This window comes from Sciurus carolinensis, chromosome 14 (genome assembly GCF_902686445.1).
Source record: "Sciurus carolinensis chromosome 14, mSciCar1.2, whole genome shotgun sequence".
In the NCBI taxonomy this organism is placed as follows: Eukaryota; Metazoa; Chordata; class Mammalia; order Rodentia; family Sciuridae; genus Sciurus; species Sciurus carolinensis.
In genome coordinates, this window is record NC_062226.1 from 39,511,261 (window position 1) to 39,531,985 (window position 20,725).

The following is a 20,725-nucleotide window of genomic DNA, read 5'->3' on the forward strand; positions in this document are numbered from 1 at the left end:
ATTTAGCCACATGATTTTTGTTCTTACATAATTTTTACTCCAGTTTGGTGTGAGGGTATGCAAGAGAGTTAAATATTGCAATAAGCAAATAGACAAATTCCACAATTTGTTTTAGAGATTTAAATTTTTTTTTGTAGTTGTAGATGGAGAGCATGCCTTTCTTTTATTTTTATGTGATGCTAAGGATAGAACCTAGTGCCTCACACGTGCTAATAAGCAAGCGCTCTGCTACTGAGCTACAGCCCCAGCCCCTAGAGGTATTTTTGAAAAAATATTTTAGAAACTAGATTGAAAAACTTGGCATTCCATCTCTGATTGAACACTCAAAATCGGTAAGTTCTGTTTGAAAAATTAGCCTATTTGTACTTATAAAGGACTATACAAAAATAAATTTGGGAAGTCTGTATTGTGAATTTTACTTTTAAATCTACATAGGTGACAGATAAGCATAAAGAAAGTATCGTATTTGCAGAGAATTAAATCCAGAAGAATTACAAATTTTCATTCATCCCCGAAGATTTTGTCTGGGTATTCCTTCCTTAGCTGTCGTCGAGCAGCTACTGTTGATGCATAAATGACATATCCCCAGGACAGTAAAACGACTGCAAGCAGCAACTAAAAAATTAAAATAAAAAATCAAGAAGAAGTAAAAGCAAAATATCTATGTAAATGGGTTCCTGCTCCCTTCAAGTTACCACGTACCCGGTGAAAACGAGAAATATAGTAACAGTCTAATAAATGGGAGTTGTCGGCGAGTACACCCAGCAGCTCTTACGTAAGAAGCGGAAGATCGTGTCCTCCAGGAAGAGGCGGAGTCGAGTTGAGGGAGTGCAACGCTTAATTCAGGAATGGGTTTTAGAGTTTCTGAGCGCTGAAGAAATAGGGGACCTTCCTCCCGCGGGCCCAAGAAGTCTACGCTGTGGGGCCCCGCCAGACACCGGACCTACCGCTGAATAAATCCAGTCCAGGGTGCGGCGACTCACTGGCTTCATGGTAAGGAGGCGGCGGTCGTCAACGGGAATGCGCGGAAGCCTCAGGCTCTGGAGAAACCTCCCGGGCGGTGGCTGCCGAAGCCAGCAGCCATCTTACAACCGGGCGCGAATGCCAGCCCACGCGGCTCTAGGAGCGCTTCCTATGCGTCCAACTGTCCTCTTCCGCCCGGACTTGGGGCGCGGTCACGTGACCGGGGGCCTTGCCCGCCTTTCAGCGAGGGGGGTGAAATAAAGAGAAAAATCTGTTTAAAATTGCTTTTCTGCTGCCTAGAGATAGGCTTGCTGCATCTGATTTCCTTTACAGATGTAGTGCATTATTGATGCAGAATAACGTGCCTTGTGCGCATTTAAAAGTTTGAGAAATGATCCATGTTTTAAATGTTACACCGGCGTCTAACGCTGGAAGAATTAACGTTCCCCCCTTTGTTACCAAATAATCGGTCGTATGTTCGTCTTTGACATAACCAGAAAAAGCACCATTTTATTTAACTGACGAATGGTTGGCATCCTTCTTAACTGAAGCCTCTAAGAAAGAAGTTTTAGAGAATGCACAAGTTTGTTGATTTTAGTGGTATTTCTAAGAAGAAATACGTGGTATGTGTTACCGGCATAGTGTACTAACAAATCCACAAGTGTGTGTTTAGCGTTTGTTGTGAGCTTAGGATCGCATCATGTGTGAGCTATTAAACCCAAACTACGGCAGTTTGGCACGAGAGAGTCCTAAGTTTAGTTCTAGAATGTCGGGGACGCTAGCGTTTGAGGCCCGAGGGGTAGAATTTGGCAGTGAGCCGCTTTAGGCTCAGGCGTTCTTTCACGATATAGCTTAGATACCGTTTTAACAGAATTTTAATCCAGATTTCGGGGAGCGGGAAAGGCGAACCAGTTCTTTGAAAGAAAAATGTTGTTTGGGTAAGAGTTCGGGTAAGTGTGTTTCCCCAAACTGCAGATCGAGATTTCTGAAGACTTTTGGTTGGGCTGTGGTTGTGAATCTCCTTCGAATTCCGGTCTTACTTCCCATTTGAGCAATCAGAGGTGGAACACCAGTTCCTTTATACACAGTGGAGATAATTTTAATAACTTCTCCCAGAGTTCGGTGGAGTTTAGATGTTATCGAGGTAGTTATTGTGAGTTCTGGGTAATCTGGGAGCGAACATTAGTTTTGTGACCCAGTAACCTGGAGCGATTTATCAATCATAAGAGTGGTTACGGATCTGTGCCTCGCAGGGTCGTGTTGCTCTTCAGGGGATCCGAGCCATGGGGGAAGGGCTGCGTCTTGTGGCAAATGCGCTAAGCCCCGCCCTCAGTGCCGGCGCCTATCTACTGCGCATGCGTTGCGAAAGCTGCTGCTGTGTTTTGACGCGCCGGGGGGTTGGGGGAGTGGGTCTCGCTTTCGGCCCCGCCCCCAAGCTGCCTTTGGTGATGAGCATTTTACGTCACAGGGGTCGCAGCAGCCGCCGGGGTCTCCGCTGTCTCGCGAGGAGGGTGAAGCGCCCCCGCCTGCTCCCGCTCCGGAGGGTAGGCGGAGAAGTCGCCGGGTACGCCTTCGCGGATCCTGCCGTCACCGACCTAGCTTCTTGGGCCGTCGGGAGCTTGCCTCGAGCGCCCCAGCCGGGCCTGCGCCGGCATCTTCCGAGGTGAGCCGGATCGGGAACAATGGGGCGCGGGGGTCGGAAGGGCTGGGCGAGCTGGCGCTCCCGACTGGAGCGAGGCCCAGGCACGAGGGGCTGCGGCCTCGGGCCCCTTAGGCCGTCTGGGTCTCGGCAGGGTAGGGGTCCTGGCAGGCGACTCCTGCTGCGCACCTGTGGATTGGTGCGGGTGGGCGGGTGAGGGTTGCGTTTCCAAGTAGCGCTCCCGAGGGGCGCGAGCTTAGCCGTGTACTGGAAAGAGCTTTGACTCTGGGGAAAAACAAACAACCGCTGAGACTGAATCGTGGCTTTGCCACTGGTAGGGAGTGTGACCTTGGCTAGGTCCCCAAACCCCAGAACCTGTCTGTATAATGGGAATAACAGTGTTTTAGATCGTGGTGGTTATGTAATACACATGGTGGTATGTTCGATCCTGGCCAGCGGCAGTTCTCAACCTAAGGAAGCCACTCGGGGTGACTATTGGAGTTGTCTGTGCAGTGTTACACATTCTGGGCTGGGCTTGTCTGCCTGTGATTTCGTCAACAATCCAGTTAGTTGCAGCTTTCCTCATTCGCAGACTAGAAGGGGGCAGTGCTGAGATGAGGTGCATAGTGATTTCAGAGGAAAACTGAATAGAATTTATGGCAGGTCATTTTCCTGGTTATTTAAGATAAATTAAGAAGCAACTCCCCAGGACTTAAGCTGATAATGGTAAGTCTCTTTTGCTTTGGAGGGCCTTTGTTTTTAGTTCATGAAATGCGAAGCTCTACAGTCGACCACAGTTGTGCTTATCTGGAATGAGTGTCTTTAGAGGGGAAAGGTTTCTCAAGCATTTCTTTTTTACTGCTGGAATTGAAATTAAATTTGGTAAGGTATGATTTTGTATCCCCTTTTGAAATTGGTGATTACAGTGCAGTTCAGAGAGGTGCAGTGTGTGTGTGTGTGTGTGTGTGTGTGTGTGTGTTTTAAGGTAACAAGGAATAGGACTGAGATTGTTCTTAATACTTTGAATGTCTTTCTAGTTCGTCTACTTGTGAATCTTCTTGACTGCTTTGCCTAAATAGATTAAGTATATTATGATGATTAATTATTATAGACTGTCCTCTGAGCCCTTATCGGTTATGAGTACTTACCAGTTACAAAAATTAACTTTTATTTTCACATAACATAGGGGAACAGTGTTGAGTTCTTTCTGTGTATGGAGCATTGTGCTAAGTGTTTACAGGGAATATATCCCTTCAGGCAAACTGTTACTGTTACTTAGCCACTTTAGAATTGAGAAAATTTGAGGTTTTGAGAAATAACTTCTCCATGTCACAAGTAAGAAGTGGTTGTGATTTTCAGCATTGACAAGTGCATTTGAATTAGCATCATTTACTCAAATGTAATCATATTCGTAAGTTTTACATCCAGTGATTATTTAAGGAATGCTCTAGAAGTTGACTTTATAGATTCTAACCTCCCAGTTCTTTTATTTCCTCCATCTGTTTTCACCAGGTATGTTGTTATGCCTGTTGATGATCCTCAATTTCCCCAAATTGTAACATGAAGGGTTCTTATCCTTTTTAGGACTAGGACTAGTAAGCAGATTTAAAGATTTGATGAAGGAAAGGTTTTGCTTAATCAGTTCATCCTAAAGATGAGAACTTTATTTTGGATTTAGGACTCTCTTGAGGAAGTTGCACCAGAAGAACTGATTAATCTTCTCTGTGGGGAAATTAATTTGCATTCCTAATTCCTAAAGTGCTAGGGTAGAGAAACCTTTACCCAGGTGTTTTCTAGAACCTGCAGCTCTAAATGTGTTTACTATCAGGTTCATCTTCACAACCTAAATGTGGAAACTGTCCTGCAAAATTCCATTCTTAATCTATCTCCTAGCCATACCAGTTTTATGCCTTAATTTGTATTTAACAACTTTTTTGAGCTATAACTTACATTCCATCATAAGTTTTACTGTTTATATAATTTAGTGGTTTTTAGTTTATTTTACAGAGTTGTGCTGCCATCACCATAACCAGAAGGAAACCTCATTACTAGCACTCATCTACTCTGCATCTTATAGATTTGTCTATTCTGGACATTTCATATAAACGATATGATCCAATATGAGGTTTTTTTGTGGCTGATTTTTTTTTTTCATTTGACATAACAAAAAGTTTATCCATTTTGTACAATGTATCAGTATTTCATTACTTTTTATTGCCAAATAATCCATTTTACATATAAACCACATTTATATTAATCCAATCCAGTTTATGTCTAATGCTGCTGTAAATATTCACATGAAAAGTTTTGTTTGGACATGTGTTATTTCTCTTGGGTAAATATCTGGATGTGGAATTCTTGGGTCGTATGTGATTCTACTTTATTTTTATTTTAAAAAACATTTTAGGGCTGGGGAGATAGCTCAGTCGGTAGAGTTCTTGCCTTGCAAGCACGAGGCCCTGGGTTCGATCCCCAGCACCACAAAAAAAAAAAAAAAAAAAAAAAAAAAATTTTAATTTCAGTGATAATTTGGAAGAGATAATTATCAACAGATTTGAAGTGATTCAAATATGACATTTGTTCTGCTTTGTCAAAATCTGATATTTCTGATGAATACCATTCTTCGTAGCTAAAGATATTCATATTTAGAAATATAAGAGAGAACTCTTAAGTTACTCTTTTTACCTGTGGTGGAGGACTTTGTCGGTCAATCTTTAGCCTTATGCTATCAAAGTGGTTGATAGGCTTATAAAAACTAGAGAAGAACAGACTTTAAGATTTCCTTTTTGTGAAAAATCAAACTTTAAGATTTTGTTCTATTTGAATTTCAAGTTTACTTCCTAGTAATTTCTTCTAGGAAGTAGCAATTTTTCCTGGGCAGCAATTTTTATATGAACAAGAAATGTCTAGCTGAAGTACTAAAATTCCTCCTTCCAAAGAAACAAATTAAGATAAAATGTATTGAATGGAAATTCATCAACCTTTTTTTCCAAATATAATAATCTCTTTCTTACCCAGGGGTAAAACTGTAGAATTAATATGAATTTCTTTGGTTTACAGAGCTAGTTTTAGGTGAAACCTGGTCTTTAGCCCAGGTCATATGATAACCTTTTTTAGTTATTCCTTTTTTATCTTTGGTTCCTTTCCTATTCTTGCCTTTTCCTTCCCTCTAACCCATATGCAATATCTCTGATCCTACATGTTTTTATCCCCCTCCCCCAGAATGGGTGGATTAGAAAAGCATTATAAGTAGAGGGAAATGCTGAGAAATATATTCAATAAAAAGTTTAGGGCTGGGGAGATAGCTCAGCTGGTAGAGTGCTTGCCTCGAAAGCACCAGGCCCTGAGTTCGATCCCCAGTACCGCAAAAAAAAAAAAAAAAGTTTAGAGTGTAAGTACTACCGACAAGGGCTGGGGATATAGCTCAGTGGTGGAGCACTTACCTAGTATAGTGAGGCCCTAGGTTTGATCCCCAGCACTGCAAATAAAGAAAATAATTGGACAAAGACAATTAGTATTACATATATAATTGTTTTTTTTCCAGACCTGGTAAATATTGAAGAATAGTGGTGATTTTTGCATTTTCAGTCCAGAAAATATTTAGACATATTTGAACCCTTGAAGGAACATTTATTCATTATTAATTGATTATCTATTAAGTTATGATTCTGGGAAAGCATATATGCCGTAGATGGTCAAATTTAATTTGAAAAACCTGTGGTGGAATTTTTCACTGATTCAGGTGTTTGTTGTGAACTTTTTTCTTCTGTGTGTTTTTGTTTTCTTATAGTTGTTAGGGCCAGTGAGTTTATTATTTAGAAAATCACAGTTCTGCTATTTAAGTGACTTAGCATTTGACCAGTGATGGAACTTGCTCTGATAGAGAAGATAGGAGAATATGAATAATAGGCCCAGGGAAACATGAAGAAATTAATATTTAACATATGAAAAATAAGTACAGAATTTAGCAAAACAAGATTTATAGATAACAAGTTCGAAGTATATAGCAAATTAAATTTCAGACTGGCAAATCTATTTTATAACTTGTGAGTTGATATAAACTGATGAATTTAAAGAAAACAAAAAAAATCTTTAAGATCCTAGTGATCCCTGTGGGCAAAGATAATAGGAAAGGGGACTGCAAACATGATTTCAGGATACTTCACAGTAGTTTGACTTTTGGATTAAAAAAGGAAGGAAGGGTTCTTAGAAAGGAATCAGTGATTAAGTGAACATAATAGTGTAGTAACAATAGTGTCAAAATAGTAATGATAATAACTGCAGCTAATGTTTACTTAGCAGTTACTGTGATCCAGGTACTGCTTGAGTGCTTTTTATATTTATTTCACTTAAAGATTATTTTTTAGAGAATCTTTCACTGAAGATCATAGAATTGGTTTAAACAGGTAAACTTATGTAAATTATTTCACTGAAGCTGTTTTAGAAAAGTACATACACGGTATTATCACAAATAAAATAAATGAGTAGTATATAATGTTAGGGGCATGTGTATCTGAAAGCTGTAAAACCATACATAAAAATGACATCAGCTTGAGGCTGTGGTGTTTTTACTCTTATTTTCCAGAGAGGGAAAAGAGAGGAAGATAAGGGACATTTTAAAACATTCTGGAATAACTTGATTTTAAAAGATGTTAGTTAAATCTGGGTGGTCGATACTTGAATACTTGTTTTATTTTTTTCTTTTCATATATGTCAGATATTTCTCAAAATATTTTTTAAAAAGGTAATAGAATGTTACATGATATTTTTGAGCACATACTATATACCGGGCCCCTTTTCTGATGACTTTTTACATCTTTACAAACCTGTGAGGCAAATTCTGTTTTCCCTGACCTACAGATGATATTAAAGCATAGAGATAGTAACACTGATAGTGTAGTGTGTACCAGGATTTAATCCTAGGAAATCTGAGTTTTTAGAGCTTGTACTTTAAGCACTGTAGTATTATGCTGCACTTCCTCCTTGTAATAAAAAAGCCACTCACGTATTTTCATGAAAGTATGTTCCAAGGTTTTTGTTTTTGGTTTTGTTCAGATTTTTTTAGTTATTCCTCTTTTATCTGGTTACTGATATATTTCTTTCCCTTTTACAGATAATGGCATCAGCTGCTAAAGAATTTAAAATGGACAACTTTTCACCTAAAGCTGGCACTAGCAAATTGCAACAGACAGTACCAGCTGATGCATCTCCTGATTCTAAGTGTCCTATATGCTTGGATAGATTTGATAATGTGTCTTACTTAGATCGCTGTTTGCACAAGTTCTGTTTTCGCTGTGTACAGGAGTGGTCAAAAAACAAAGCTGAATGTCCACTTTGTAAACAGCCCTTTGATTCTATTTTTCATTCTGTGAGGGCAGAAGATGACTTCAAGGAGTATGTCCTAAGGCCTTCATATAATGGTTCTTTCGCCACCCCTGAAGTTCGACGATTTCGCTACCGTACAACAATGACAAGGGAAAGAAATGCTTCTGTTTATTCACCTAGTAGTGCCATGAATAGAAGAACAACAACTCCACCAGATAGCGGAGTGCTGTTTGAAGGGTTAGGCATTTCAACAAGACCTAGAGATGTTGAAATTCCTCAATTTATGAGACAGATTACAATAAGGAGGCCCGATGAAAGATCTTTGCGGAAAATTCAGGAACAAGATATTATTAATTTTAGACGAACTCTCTATCGTGCTGGTGCTCGAGTTAGAAATATAGAAGATGGTGGCCGCTATCGGGATATTTCAGCTGAATTTTTCCGTAGAAATCCAGCTTGTCTTCACAGGTTAGTCCCTTGGTTAAAACGTGAACTTACAGTTCTTTTTGGAGCGCATGGATCTTTAGTGAATATTGTCCAGCACATCATCATGAGTAATGTTACTCGCTATGACTTAGAGAGTCAGGCATTTGTGTCTGATTTAAGACCATTTTTACTTAATCGAACTGAGCATTTTATACATGAATTTATCAGTTTTGCTCGATCTCCTTTTAACATGGCAGCTTTTGACCAACATGCTAATTATGACTGTCCTGCTCCATCATATGAAGAAGGTAGCCATTCTGATTCTTCAGTCATAACAATATCTCCAGATGAGACTGAGACCCAAGAGCTGGATATTAATGTAGCCACTGTTAGTCAGGCACCTTGGGATGATGAAACTCCAGGACCATCTTACTCAAGCTCAGAGCAGGTACATGTTTCCATGTCTTCCCTTTTAAATACTTCTGACAGTTCAGATGAAGAACTTGTCACAGGAGGAGCCACTTCTCAGATACAAGGAGTACAAACCAATGAAGACCTAAATAATGACAGTGATTCCTCTTCAGATAATTGTGTCATTGTTGGGTTTGTTAAACCGCTAGCAGAGAGGACCCCAGAACTTGTTGAACTGTCTTCTGATTCCGAGGAGTTAGGCTCTTATGAGAAAATAGAAACGGTGAAGACACAAGAACAAGAGCACTCTTACAGTACAGGTGATAGTGATATTAGTAGATGTTCATCTCCACACTCTCTTCTTGAAAAAGATGAGCAAATGAATAAAGGTCGTTGTGATTCTGGTACAAGAATCAAATCAAGGAAGGACGAGAAACAATCTACATCATTGTCATCTCCTAGAGACCTGAGCTCATCTGTGAGAGGAGACAGAGTATACTCCCCATATAACCATAGACACAGAAAGAGGGGAAGATCCAGAAGTTCAGATTCACGTTCCCAGAGTAGAAGTGGGCACGATCAGAGGAATCATAGAAAGCATCATGGGAAGAAAAGAATGAAGAGCAAAAGATCCAGAAGCAGGGAGAGTAGCAGACCTAGAGGAAGAAGAGACAAAAAGAGATCAAGAACAAGAGATAGCAGTTGGTCAAGAAGAAGCCAGACTCTTTCTCTTAGTAGTGAAAGCACAAGCAGATCAAGATCTCGTAGCAGTGATCGTGGTAAAAGAAGATCACGGAGCAGAAATAGAGATCGCTACTATTTAAGAAATAATTATGGAAGCAGATATAAGTGGGAGTATACCTATTACAGTAGAAACAAGGACAGGGATGGTTATGAATCATCTTACAGAAGGAAGACTCTGTCCAGAGCCCATTATTCTAGACAATCTTCAAGTCCAGAATTTAGAATTCAGTCCTTTTCTGAAAGAACAAATGCTAGGAAAAAGAATAATCACAGCGAAAGAAAGTATTATTATTATGAAAGGCACAGATCGAGGAGCCTGTCTAGTAATCGGTCAAGGACTGCCTCGACAGGGCCTGAGCGGGTGAGAAATGAAAAGCCTGGTGGGAAACGAAAATATAAAACACGGCATTTGGAGGGTACTAATGAAGTGGCTCAACCATCTCGTGAATTTGCTTCTAAAGTAAAGGACAGTCATTTCCAAAAATCTTCATCAAAATTGGATGGAAATTACAAAAATGAGAGTGACAGCTTTTCAGACAGCCGATCATCAGAGAGAGAAACAAAACCCAAGAAAAGAAAGAGGAGAACCCGGAGTTTAAGTGTAGAGATAGTTTATGAAGGGAAAGCTACCGATACATCTAAACATCATAAAAAGAAAAAGAAGAAGCACAAGAAGAAGCATAAGAAACATCATGGAGATAATACTTCACGTTCCCCAGTTGTTATTACCATTGACAGTGACAGTGATAAAGATTCTGAAGTGAAAGCAGATATGGAATGTGACAATAACTGTCAAGACCCTTTACAAAATGAGTTTTTGGCTCCTTCCTTGGAACCATTTGAAACTAAAGACGTAGTCACAATAGAAGATGAATTTGGTGTCCTGGACAAGGAGTGTGATATCACCACACTTACCAACAACTTGAATGATGCCAATAAGACTGTGGATAATATTCCACCCCAGCCAACTTCAGTTGGGCAAACTCTTGATGTAAGAGAAGAGAGCACCTTTGCCTCTGATTTGGAGAACCAGCCCAGTAGTGTTGTATCTATTCAAACTGAGCCATCAAGGCAATTGCCATCTCCACGGACATCATTAATGTCATTGTCTCTTCATAGAGACTGATATGTCTTAAAACTGCCAAAGCATCTCATCGATGGAAATAGAAAGGAACATTGTCATCTATTGCAATCTATTTAAAGATGACTTGGTGAAAACTCTTCCCTGTTAAAATATTTTAAGTGATTTTTTTTTTTGTTAATTTGTAAAAATCATTATTTGTTCAAAAAGTATGTATGTCCCACCCTCAGAGATATGCACTTTTAAGTAAAGAAAATGATATTGCTAGTGGTTTATTTAAAACTTTGGATCCTTTTTAAATAAAAAATGTAAATTTTAGAAGTTATTTCATAAAGCCATATGGTATTGACATATTTTTGAGGTAGTCAATGAGTATTTTTGAATTTTTTTTTTTTCGAGAGTTATTCTGGAAATGTGTTATAAGTTAGAGAATCTCTTTGGACAGTCTTTATTTTTCCTCTTAAAAATTTGTATGATTCAAAACATTTCTTCAGGCTAAATTGAAGCATTTTAATCTGCAATTTATCTTGACTTCTGCCAAAAGAAAAATTTAGTATTTCCTTTATATACTTGTTTATCTGGACTGCCAGTAAAGCGTGTATTCAACAAAAGAAAAAAAATAAAATAGTAACACTTTAAAACAATTCAGAAATTTTCCTAAGCAATATTGTTTTTTTTTAAAGATACATATTTTATTGGAGTCAAAATCATGAAAACAGATGATCAGCATTTATATATGTCTCAGTTTCAATGATGATTTTAGTTATTTAGTCTGATTTTGAGTATCTTCCTTTTCATCTTCAACAGAATGCAGTTTTGGAGCACTTAGCTTATTAGAAACAAAAGAACTCTTACCAAACTTTGTGTTATTTTTATCTTGTTTTAGAAAAGATAAAACTGCTCTCCATCTAGCCTAATGTAAGATTGCTAGAGAACAGCAGAGCTCAAATTAAATCTAAATTGAGCCTTGCTCTACTCCATCCATTCTTCATTGGAAATTGGAATGTCTGCTGTGTGGCAGGTCTGATTAGGTTTTAGTTGTAGAGCAAAGCAGCCTTTGTGGGACTTAAGATTGTTGAATTAAGATAATATATTTGTAAATATAACATTACAAATTACAACAATTTCTCTGAAGAGAAAGTATAATTTCCTTTTAAGTATGTAATAGGGTCCTTATCTCAGATGGAATTGATGGTTGAGTTGGAATCCAGAAAACAAGTAGACACTGAGAGTAGTTTATGTTAACAAAGGAAAAGCAATCCAAAGACAGGAGGGGGGCAGCCGACCATATCCAAGAACTAAAAGAAGGCTGAGTTAGCCAAAGGATAGTGTGGGCGCAGGTTTTGTAGACCGTGTTTAGAATTTGTTTATTCTAAAGGGCATGGAAAAATGGTTTAAAGTCAGAAGAATCTAAGTTGAGTTTTTAGTAAACTCAATCACTGATAAATAATGGGAAAACTCTCAAACTTTGAAATTATAAAATTACTCTGTAGTTAGGTCTTTAAGCTTAAAATGCTCATCTTTGATTCCTTTTTCAGCCTTCTCATCTAATCACCAAATATCTACTGATATTTCTGTTGTGTCTCTATCAACCCAGTCTCAGCAGCAGAGATTTCTCACCAGTTCTGCTATAGCGTGTCTCCCTGCATCTTCTGTTGCTCCATACCCACCCATTTCCCCCATCTATTCTTGAGGCATCATTTAAAAGATCTTTGAAATTTTTTTGGTTTTCATTGCCCTACTGAAAATCCTTAAGTAAATCCCCATTATTCTGAGGATATTAAAAGCAGAAAAAAAAATTCAGTAACGATGGTCTATAAATCTCTGCTTGATCAGGCTCTGATCTATCCCTCTTTAGTGTTTCTCTGACCACCTTCCTTACTCAAGCCACACTATCCTGTTGCAGATCTATGGAGGTGCTGTGCCTTGGTACATCAGAACTTTCATACGTGGCGTGTATCTCCTGCTGGGACTAAACTCCATCCTGGTGTACCCCTTACCCATTTCCCATTGAATTAAGTGCTGGAAATTTTAAAATAGGCTAAGACTGCATTCTACTTTCAGGAAGCTTCGCTATAAACTTCAACCTAATAGCATATTCTTTTCATTTGAATTTGGTATCCATTATTTTATCTCAGGTTTTTAGTAGTTTTTGTGACTGAATTTCATTTTGATTGGTGTAAGAGAAATGCAACCAAGCCTTTTGTGCTTGCTCACTAACGATGGGTTCACAACATAAAAACTTGTTACTACTTCCTTGTCTTAATTTCTGCTTCCTCAGCTCTTTGCGCTAGCCAGTCTGTAGTAATAAAGAGCAAGCAGTGTGTACAAAGGTGTGGGGAAGAGAAGAACTTGTTGAGAATTCTTCCTGTAGGAAGAGTAATTGCAGTCCTCTGTCATTTTGGGAGTGGACAGTACTGAGCCTGTTAGTACCACATTTCTGAACTTGAAAAGTTTTTCAGAAGGTGCTTTTTGGTTGCTGGAACCCAAATTTGATCTTGTTTAGACTGGGATTGAAATTTATGTTCCCCTCCCCTCAGTAGGATCCAATCCAGGATTTTATTTTTTGTCTTCCTTAATCTGACATAGTTCTTCTAGCCTTTGTCTTTCATAACATTGACACTAGATTTTACAGAATGTCCCTTAACTTCTGATTTTCTTTATGATTACATTCAGATCATGTATTTGGGGCTAGAATACTACATACATGATATTGTTATCTGTCAAATCTCATCTGGAGGCACCTGTTTGTACCTTATGGTGATATTTATTCTGATCATGTGGTTAGGTTGTTCAGTATCTCCATTGTGTAGTCACATTTTTTTCCTTTGTAATTAATTTGTGGGGAGATGCTTTGAAGTCATGTAAGCATCCCTATTGCCCATAAACTTACCCTGCCTAAATTTTATTATCTGTTGATGCTTCTTGCCTGAATCAGTTTTTTTTTTTTTTTTTTTTTTTTTACTGTGATGGTTATAAAATAGTGATTTTTCTAACTTCATGTTTTGGTTTATACTTACTTTTTCTGTAAGTAGTTTTTTATCTGGTGTGGACCCATGGATCCTTATTTTATAAAATGAATTGCATTCATTATTTTGTTCTTATGTATTTGTTTTATGGGGGGGGTACTGGGGATTGAACACTCGACCACTGAGCCACATCCCTAGCCTTATTTTGTATTTTATTTAGACAGGGTTTGACTGAGTTGCTTACTGCCTCGCTTTTGCCAAAGCTGGCTTTGAGCTCAGAATCATCCAGCCTCAGCCTCCCCAGCTACTGGGCATGCACCACCACACCTGCTATCCTTCCTTATTTTAATGCTCAAATTTTCCCATAGCCAGTGAGATCATCTTCAAACTGGCTTCTGTGTCCTTTAAATCCATCATCTTTTAAGTATTCTGTTTTCTAGTATAACAAGAATGTTCCAGTCTCAAGCATTTCTCTAGGGAACTTTAGGGACACTCTGCTTTTATCCATTACTTGTGGACATAGAACATATTATAGTTCAGCTCTGAGGACAATCCTGTTTCTCAAGTTTATTCGGGAAGCTTCACTATAATTCCTACATACTGTTAGCAGTGATCAATTTAGATTAACAGGAACCTTACCCTCCTTAAAATGTACCTTCTTGCTTGTTCAGAAAAGTGTCCCAAATCTCTTTGACTTTTAAGGTCGTTTAAAGTTTGTTTTTTTTTTAACTTTTACCTCTATTCTTCCTTGATTTTACTGTGTTCATTTCCACCTCTGAACCATTGTTCATTCTCCTGTAAGCACCTGAAAATTACTGTCTCACTAGCCATCCAGCACTTTTCAAGAAATTTCCTTATATTGCATCTCCCTAAATTCTTCCTTCTAAAATCATCTAACACTTCTCTGCAGTACTTGTTTTTTTCCTAACCATATATTAGTTTGTGTTGTTAAAACTATTTCATAAAACCTTATGTAAAAACGTACTAGGCATTGCACAATAGAAGCTGGGAATTATGAAGTGATTGTAAGATAAGACCCTGGCCTCACTGATGGGTTCGGGTACAGAAAAGTGCTACAAGCACCAGTGGTCCGATCTATAAAGTGCATTCGAGTTCAACATCATGAACCAGGTCTGCCCAGAGGCACAGGAAAGGCTAAACCAACAAGGTAGCATCTGATCTTGAATTCAAGGAGACATTATAAGTCATACAGCTGGCAGAGAAGGGATTTGACATTCCAGCTTGGTTGAGAGTTCTGCACAGATTTGTGACTAGGTGATGTAGTTGGGAGAGTACAATATTTTTAAAGAAGTACTGGAAAGTGAAGTGTGATAAGATGTGATATGAGACTTGAAAGTTGGTAGTCTGAATAAAGTATTGAGTACCTGTGAAGAGTTCATTTGATTCTGTAAGAAGGAAGAACTTGGGGCAAAGTATCATGAAATGTTATTTTGTGTGTTGAGAAATAGTAATAAGGGAGTTGAAGTTAGAAGTATGAAGAAATGAGATTATATCCACCTCGTCTATTTGAGGAAGTCAGTCATGAGAGCAATTTCAGTAGAATAGAGCAAGTTTATTTTATGGGAAGGATGCAGAGGTGAGGAAGTGGAGTGTTGAGGAAAGACAACTATTCCTGGAGACCTGGCTAAGAAAGGAAGAGTATAGAGTTAAAACTAGAGGAGTATAAGATAAAAGGAGGGTTCTGTTGTTTTAAGTTTTAAGTGGGAGAGAGAGCTTTTAGAAAGGACCCCTGGAGCAGGACATGTTGAAAATGAGCAGTAAAGGATGAAGCAAAAGCTCTGGAAAGACATCCAAAACGTGTGAATGAAGTAATGGCTAGAAGCAGAGGCAAGTCATAGTCTAAAATGGCAGAAGCATGTGAAAATGGACAAAGATTTGTGGCTAGATGTGTTAAGGTTAGGTAGTGCATGCCATAGAACCCCCATGAAATAGGAAGAATGCCATTTGAAAATAAAAGGTGTCAGGAGGAGGATGGGGCTTAAGAAAAGAAAAATGCCTACCCCTTGAAGGGCATGGGGACAGGGTTAAGACTTGTTGATTGAGGCATCTCCTCTGATGGATATTTAAATGGTGGGAAACAGATTTGTGATTTCTTCTTGTCCTGGTAGGTAGTATTCACTGCTGGGAGTAGAAGCAGAAATTAATAATGTATAGTTCTCATTCCATATTCATACTGAGATGGCTTTATCTGTAAAAGTTCTGCTGGATACAGCAGTAAAAACATGGGCAAGGGAGTTGTGAGGAATACTGTTGAGAGCAGCTGATCCTGTTGATGCATCCTGGTGTCAGGGCAGCATAGGGCAGGCGGTGAAGCTAAGAGGTAACCTGTAATCTTGGAGAACGGGGAAATATCAAGGGATCTGCTTTCCAGTGAGATTCAAGTAGGTATAAGGGCAGGAATAAGAAGACAAAATGTTTTAGAGTGCCTCACTCTAGGCATGGTCAGAATTGTATAGCAGAAATGAAATGGGTGGAGATGAAGGTGATTGGAATTGAAGGTAATGATCTGCAAGGTGGTTAAGTGTCCTCTAAACGAAGACACAATTGGTGATGGCAAGAGAGGAGGGAGAAAATGTGTCCCAGGTATTATATCTTGTCCTTCAAACTGTATATTTGTTTCTTTACAGTAGTTGACATATGCACACAGGAGATAATTAAAACTTGGTAATAATAAAGATTATTTCATCATCCTGGGCTTTTAGTTAATACTTGAACCACATAGATAATGGAAAACAGCAAGCAGGATTTGGTTATCTTAAAAAGTACAGTAAGCGCCAGGCATGGTGGTACATACCTGTAATCCCCAGCAGTTTAGGAGGGTGGGGCAGGAGGATTGTAAATTCAAAGCCAGTCTCAGCAATTTAGGGAGACCTTAAGTAACTTAATGAGACCCTGCCTCAAAATAATAAAAAGGGCTAGGGGATGTGGCTTAGTGGCTAAGTGCCTCTGGAGTCAATCCCTAGTACCTATGGGGGGGCTACTTAAAAAAAAAAAGTTGGCTGTTATATAATGTCACGAAAATTTGTAAATTCTTTCCTACTTTCCCTACAGGGATATTGGGGGATAGTAAATACCATTGGATCTGACTAAGAAAACCAAGAGACAAGATAAATGGAATTGAAGTTATGCTAAGATTTGAGTCTGAATTGCTCTCTGTAGAATCTGCATCTGTGATTGTTTCAGAAAGTTGGATGATATATTTTCATATACACACAAGGGGGCAAAACAAAGCACATTATGGTATTTGCCTGGGGGAGGCTGCTTATCTACATGATCTTCATTTTAAATAGGTAAACATATCTCCTAGGAAGAGGCTCTTTGCTTTTCTATCTGTAAAATGTATTTGCTCATCAAATACATTTAATCCAAGTACATATAATCCAAGACTATGGTAAATCCTACGGATATAAAGGGTGGACCAACAGGAATTTTATTTGTGGTACTGGAGATTGAACCCAGGGCCTTGCACATGCAAGTGGTCTACCACTGAGCTACGTCCCAAGCCCACTAAAAGTAATTTTAAAGGTATGAGTGGAACAATTAGATTTGTTCTTAAGAAATAAATAGCATTAATGTAGAAGTTTGGAACCAGGAAAGCCTTGCTAAAAGACAACCTTTTTGAAGTAGTTCAAACTGGAAGTCAGAAGAGCCTGTGACAATAGAGATCCAGAGAAAAAGATGGATTCAAGAGATTTCTGAGGTAAACTAGACAAGACTTGGGCAACATTTAGTTGGAGACGAACTGTGAGAAAGAGTTAGTCTAGGATGACCAGATGACCTGTGAGAGTTTGGTGCATGAAGATATCAATATCCGAGGTAGGAAATATGGAATAGGGATGGTTTGGAAAGGAAAATGGGTTCAGTTTGAGATTCAGTTGCCTTAACCTGTGTTGTCCAATATAGTAACTACTATTGAGCAGTTGAAATATGCCTTGTAAAACTGACAAACTGAATTTTAAATTTTATTTAGTTTGAATTTAAATAGCCACACAAGACCAGGTGTGGTGGTGCACACCTGTATTCCCAGCTACTTGGGAGGCTGAGGCAGGGGGATCCCAAGTTCAAAGCCAGTCTCAGCAACTTAGGGAGATCTTATCTCTAAGGTCTCCAAAAAATGGAAAAAACAAACAAACTCAGTGTTTCATATTTGCTAGAAACCTGCCTGTCTGGTTGCTCTTGACTAGCACTCAGGTGTCCTTAGATAAGTGCAGATCTTCTGATCTTAGGTGGCCTCAACTAGCACTACTGGTCTCTCCATGTTTTCTCATCTTTGAGTGATTAGCCTGAGCTGGATCACAGGAGTCCCAGAGGGGGAGAGAAGTGTACAGGTCCCCTGAAACCTAGGCTCAGAATAGACAACACCTTCCCGTCTACCTTCAATTGCTTATAGCAAAGTCCTAAGGTGAGAATAGATTCAAGGGGAGGGGGGGAAGCCTTCATTGCTTATGGGAAGGATGTACAAAGTTACTTTGTAAAAAGGTATAAATATTGGAAAACTGAAGAATTACTTTCATGATGGGCCACAGCATACATCATCTCTCCACTCAATTCTCTTCCTCTAGGTCTCTGGTTCTCAAACATTAGCTTGAATCAGTCAACTGATGGGTTTTTGAAATATATATTATTGTCGGTCTCCACCTCTGGAGTTTCTTGTTAAGAGATCAGGTGCCCAGAATTTACTTTTCCAACAAGTTTCCAGGTGGTTTTGATGATGCTGGCTTATAGTCTACCATTTGAGAAGTCTTCTAAATGAATCCCTGAATATTTGAATTTCACTTACCCTAACTTTAGAAGGAATTTCAATTTTGGAGTTTTCCTTTTACCTTATTTTTCAATGACTTTCTTCCCAGAGTGAGGTCTGTTGACCAGCAGCATCAGCATCAGTAGGCCCTTAGAAATGTGGAGTCTCAGGATATGGATATGAATCTGTACTTTAACAGATGTGCAGGTGATTTTTGTACACATTAATGCTTGAGAAACACTGCCTATGGATCATTCTTCTCAGCAAGCTAGCATGTATATTTTTAATGTCTTCCTCCCATGTTGCCTGCCCTTCACTGTTACCATGTTAATGACATCACACCCCTCATGCAACTGCTCAGGCTAAACAAATTGGAGTTCTGTCAGACTCCTCTCTTGTATCCTACACATCTGACTCACCAATAAATTGTATGGGGTTTTAGGATTACATATCCTGCAAATTCACCATGACCATTACTACCTATAATCCTTGTCCAAAATGCCACATCTCTCACTTGGACTAGTGCAAATGCTTCTTATCCAGTCGTCTTATACCCTTGTCCCCCTGAGTTTGTTTTTCCTCTAGTCACCACAGTGATCCTTGAAAAACAGGAGTCAGATCATGTTATTACTCCTCTCAAAATCCTGCAATGGTTTCCCATTATATTTAGGATTAAAACCAAAGTCCTCATCACATTCTGTAAAGCCATTGTAACTAGCCTTGGTCACTTCTTTTCCCCCAATCCATTCCACTCTAGAAATCCTGTCTACCTCTTTTTCTTTTTCAGGACCAGTTTCCTCCTACCTTTGGGCCTTGTACTTCTGTTCTTTGTAAGTAAAATGCTCTTTGCCCAAAAGACTTGCTTTACCTCTTCATTAGGTCTTCTCTGACCAACTTATCTAAGCAGCCTCCATTACTGCTCACTGAACTTATTACTATCTAACAGCTACCTGTCTCCCACACTAGAATGCAGTAAGCTCTAAACCCCTCTCCATGTTAGTTATGGTTGTACCATTCTCCAACCAGATACCTGAATGTATACTTTATTTTTTCCTCTTTCTTTCCATCCTATCACTAAAGTATATCTCAATTCACTGCTTATAGTCCCCACTGCCACTGTTCTTATCTAGGTCCTCATCATATTTTACTTGAGTAACCTTCCAACTGATCTCATTCTGTATAGAAGCCAGAGAGGTCTTTTGAAACATGTGGTCTGATTCTGTCTTGCTTACCCCTGCAATGCGTTCCCATTGGACTTCATTCCTTACTTTAAAGACCCTGTTTATCTTTTCATCTCTTCTGCATACCATTTATTCCATGTTCTCAAAGTTCCAGATACAGATGTCTTTTTTTTTTTTTGAGTAGCCTATCCCATCTCATTCTTAAGGGTTCAGTTAAAATGTGTCCTGCTCAGAAACGTATTCCTTTACCACTGTATCAGAATAGTTTTTTCCATATTACTTCACATTTGGCAGTTACTTAAGTAGATGTGTTTTAACATCTTTATTGTCTTCATCTCACAAAAGAGACTCTTTTTCATTTATCTCTGTATGTTATGTGCTTTTCACAGTACCTGACATATGGTAGATACTCTGTAAATGAGTTGAATAAATTAATGCCTAAGTTAAGAGGGGGTCTGAGACCTACCATTCTGTGACACCCCCCTTCTTTCTCAGCCTTTGTCAAATTTTACCTATGAATCTGCCTAATGATTTCATTTTGGGGCTTCAGTTCTTTCAGATATATATTATAAGTGATTTTTAATAAATTCATTGTCATCCAAGTGTATGTTATTTCACACTGGGAGCATAGAAGGAGACATGTCCTTTTTAAATGAAATTTGGGGTCCGATTTCTTTTCCTCAGTTAAAAATTCACACCCAGGTAGTGGCTTGTATGAGATAACAGTTATAAACATGGACGAACCATAAAGAACAACTACATTTAAGTTACTGAAGAAAAATAAAAAAGCAGAAATTAGAGAGAATTTGGCTCTTGAAATACGGGAATTGCACTGTATGAGAATAATTTATTTAGCTTTTCATCTGAGGTCCCTCCCCATCTAGATGGAGACTAGAATGCAAGCAGAAAACTGCAGTCATTGTCAGAAGATGAACCCTGGAACAGCCTGAGCAACCAGATTTTGAGGGAGAACTATCAGAACGAAAGGTGGAAGGAGAGTCCTAAAATTTATATGTAAAAGGTTCACTCAGATATTTATCTGACCCCAAAAGGTCTGTAGGGAAGATTGCCAGGAATCCCCATAAACAATAGTTGGACAGGGAAAAACTCAGCAGATAACATCAGCTGCCATCACATGGGAGACAGATTCTTGGGAGGATGAGTCCCTAGAGAGACTGAGAAATATGTAGGCTTTTCATTGAAACCCCTGCAGGGTCACACCTT

General features: G+C 38.8%; 2 protein-coding genes across 2 annotated transcripts; one reads left to right on the forward strand and one right to left on the reverse strand.

Moving 5' to 3' along the window:
• Positions 1–388: 388 nt before the first annotated feature.
• On the reverse strand, positions 389–1,112 carry Smim27 (small integral membrane protein 27). The gene is made up of 2 exons (XM_047524821.1): positions 948–1,112; positions 389–615 (listed from the first exon to the last, which is right to left on the reverse strand). The coding sequence occupies exons 1-2, from the start codon at positions 990–992 to the stop codon at positions 502–504; spliced, it is 159 nt and encodes a 52-aa protein (XP_047380777.1). The 5' UTR covers positions 993–1,112; the 3' UTR covers positions 389–501.
• Topors (TOP1 binding arginine/serine rich protein, E3 ubiquitin ligase) lies at positions 798–10,864 on the forward strand. Its single transcript, XM_047524818.1, has 3 exons — positions 798–993; positions 2,432–2,626; positions 7,716–10,864. The coding sequence occupies exons 1-3, from the start codon at positions 991–993 to the stop codon at positions 10,632–10,634; spliced, it is 3,117 nt and encodes a 1,038-aa protein (XP_047380774.1). The 5' UTR covers positions 798–990; the 3' UTR covers positions 10,635–10,864.
• Positions 10,865–20,725: the final 9,861 nt, after the last annotated feature.

What these genes read in the sequence shown, in the direction of transcription:
- Topors (XM_047524818.1), top strand. An exon ending in CTGCGCCGGCATCTTCCGAG is followed by an intron (nt 2,627 to 7,715) that starts GTGAGCCGGATC and finishes TCCCTTTTACAG; the next exon opens with ATAATGGCATCAGCTGCTAA.
- Smim27 (XM_047524821.1), bottom strand. Translation starts at nt 992, where the DNA reads ATGAAGCCAGTGAGTCGCCGCACCCTGGACTGGATTTATTCAGCG. An exon ending in TGGACTGGATTTATTCAGCG is followed by an intron (nt 616 to 947) that starts GTAGGTCCGGTG and finishes TTAATTTTTTAG; the next exon opens with TTGCTGCTTGCAGTCGTTTT.